At 52.5% G+C, this 1820-nt stretch overlaps 1 protein-coding gene across 1 annotated transcript; it reads left to right on the top strand.

Moving 5' to 3' along the window:
• Positions 1–443: 443 nt before the first annotated feature.
• LOC121964566 (low-density lipoprotein receptor-related protein 12-like) lies at positions 444–1772 on the top strand (the record flags this gene model as incomplete). Its single annotated transcript, XM_042514770.1, has 4 exons — positions 444–500; positions 723–858; positions 990–1192; positions 1488–1772. Coding segments are annotated over 4 exons (681 nt in total), but the record flags the coding sequence as incomplete, so codon positions are not given.
• Between the last annotated feature and the right edge of the window lie 48 nt (positions 1773–1820).

Genomic DNA, 1820 nt, shown 5'->3' with positions numbered 1-1820 from the left:
CCCTCTCAGGAGGTTCAGACAGGGTTCTCTGCTTAAGGAGGTTCTGACCGGGTTTCTTTTTCAGGAGGTTCTGAAAGTGTTTTCCCTCAGGAGGTTCAGGCAGTGCTCTCTCTTTCAGGAGGTTCTAACAGGGTTCTCTCTTGTGATGTTCTGACAGGGTTTCTCTCTTGCGATGTTCTGACAGGGTTCTCTGTCTCAGGAGGTTTTAACAGAGTTCTCCGTCTCAGAATGAATTGTTGATCCAGGAAATAACCTGTAGTTGAACTTATAGTTTTGGCTCTACAGTCGGCCTGTTCTCGGTGATGTCGTCCTGTGGGCTCCACAGGTTTCTCAGCTGATGATGTCATAACGCTGATGTCATGATGATGATGTCATGATGGAGAACAGACTGGACTTTGTCCTCTGCAGTGTCCGTCTCTGAAATGTGTCTCTGTCTTTCCCAGGATGCATTGCTGCGTCTCAGAGGAACGACAACGTCTACGTCTCAGGGATTTCTAACGGTGAGGTCACAGCCATCGTGATGTCACAACCGAGATGATGTCACAGCCATGATGATGTCACAACCATGATGGCACATCAGCCATCAAGACATCAGCAGTCTGAATCTAACTCTTTCTGTCCCTGTTTCTTTGTCTGTGTCTCTGTCCCTGTTTCTCTGTCCCTGTCTCCCTCTGTCCCTGTCTCCCTCTGTCCCTGTGTCCCTGTGTCTCTGTGTCTGTCAGCGTGTGGGGACGTGGCGGAGCTCCTGCGGGCGTCCAGTGGGGTCATCACCAGTCCTGGTTGGCCCTTTCAGTATCCATCGCGACTGAACTGCAGCTGGAACATCAGAGCGCATCCTGGAGACAGCGTCACCATCAGGTAAGACACGCACACCGTCTCCATGATTACAGCACCAGGAGGGACAGGAAGGAGCTCAGAGGACGTAGCAGAGATGTCAGTGGGTCTGATATGATGATGACTCGAAGTTAACCCTCTGTGTTCTCTGATAGTTTTCAGGACTTTGACCTGCAGGGATCCCACCGCTGCTCCTCAGACTGGATGTCCATCAGCAGCTACAGGAGCCTGGACGGACTGAGGGTCTGTGGCGCCGCCCTGCCGCCGCCGTACATCTCCTCCCAGGACCACGTTTGGATCCACTTCCACTCAGACGATACGCTGACTGGGAAGGGCTTCAGGCTGTCCTACATCACTGGTGAGGACACGGACACCATAGATATATAATAACAGTCTGACAGTCTGTCCTACATCTGGCTGTGAGCTGCAGTGGGCATACCTGGTTCTTGAACAACAGTATGACCTAGTGTAACGTAGTATGACTCAGTATAACCCAGTATGATCCAGTATGATCCAGTATAACTACGATAATGTGTGTTCTGCATGGTTCCTATAACAAAAAGACCCAGGTTCTTTGTGGCTGTTCCTCGACAGTTTTCTCAGCTGGTCATCACCTCCTGTGGTCACGTGACCAGTAACCCGTTTTGTTGCAGGTAAGCCGGAGGCGTCCAGCTGTGACGTGGACCAGTTTCACTGCTCTAATGGGAAGTGCATCCCAGACTGGTGGCGATGTAACTCGATGGACGAGTGCGGAGACAACTCGGACGAGGAGCTGTGTGTGGAGTCGCCGTTCTCCTTCCAGCCCTGCAGCCTGAACCAGTTCCCCTGCCTGTCCCGCTACACCCGCATCTACACCTGCCTGCCCCACAGCCTGCGCTGCGACGGCAGCATCGACTGCCAGGTACCACACCAGTTCACCCAGTCCACCACTGCACACTGTGTGTGTTTGTGTGTGTGTGTGTGTGTGTGTGTGTGTGTGTGTGTGT

Source organism: Plectropomus leopardus, unplaced genomic scaffold, assembly GCF_008729295.1.
Source record: "Plectropomus leopardus isolate mb unplaced genomic scaffold, YSFRI_Pleo_2.0 unplaced_scaffold16066, whole genome shotgun sequence".
Classification (NCBI taxonomy): domain Eukaryota; kingdom Metazoa; phylum Chordata; class Actinopteri; order Perciformes; family Serranidae; genus Plectropomus; species Plectropomus leopardus.
This window is presented reverse-complemented; position numbering and strand designations above follow the sequence as displayed.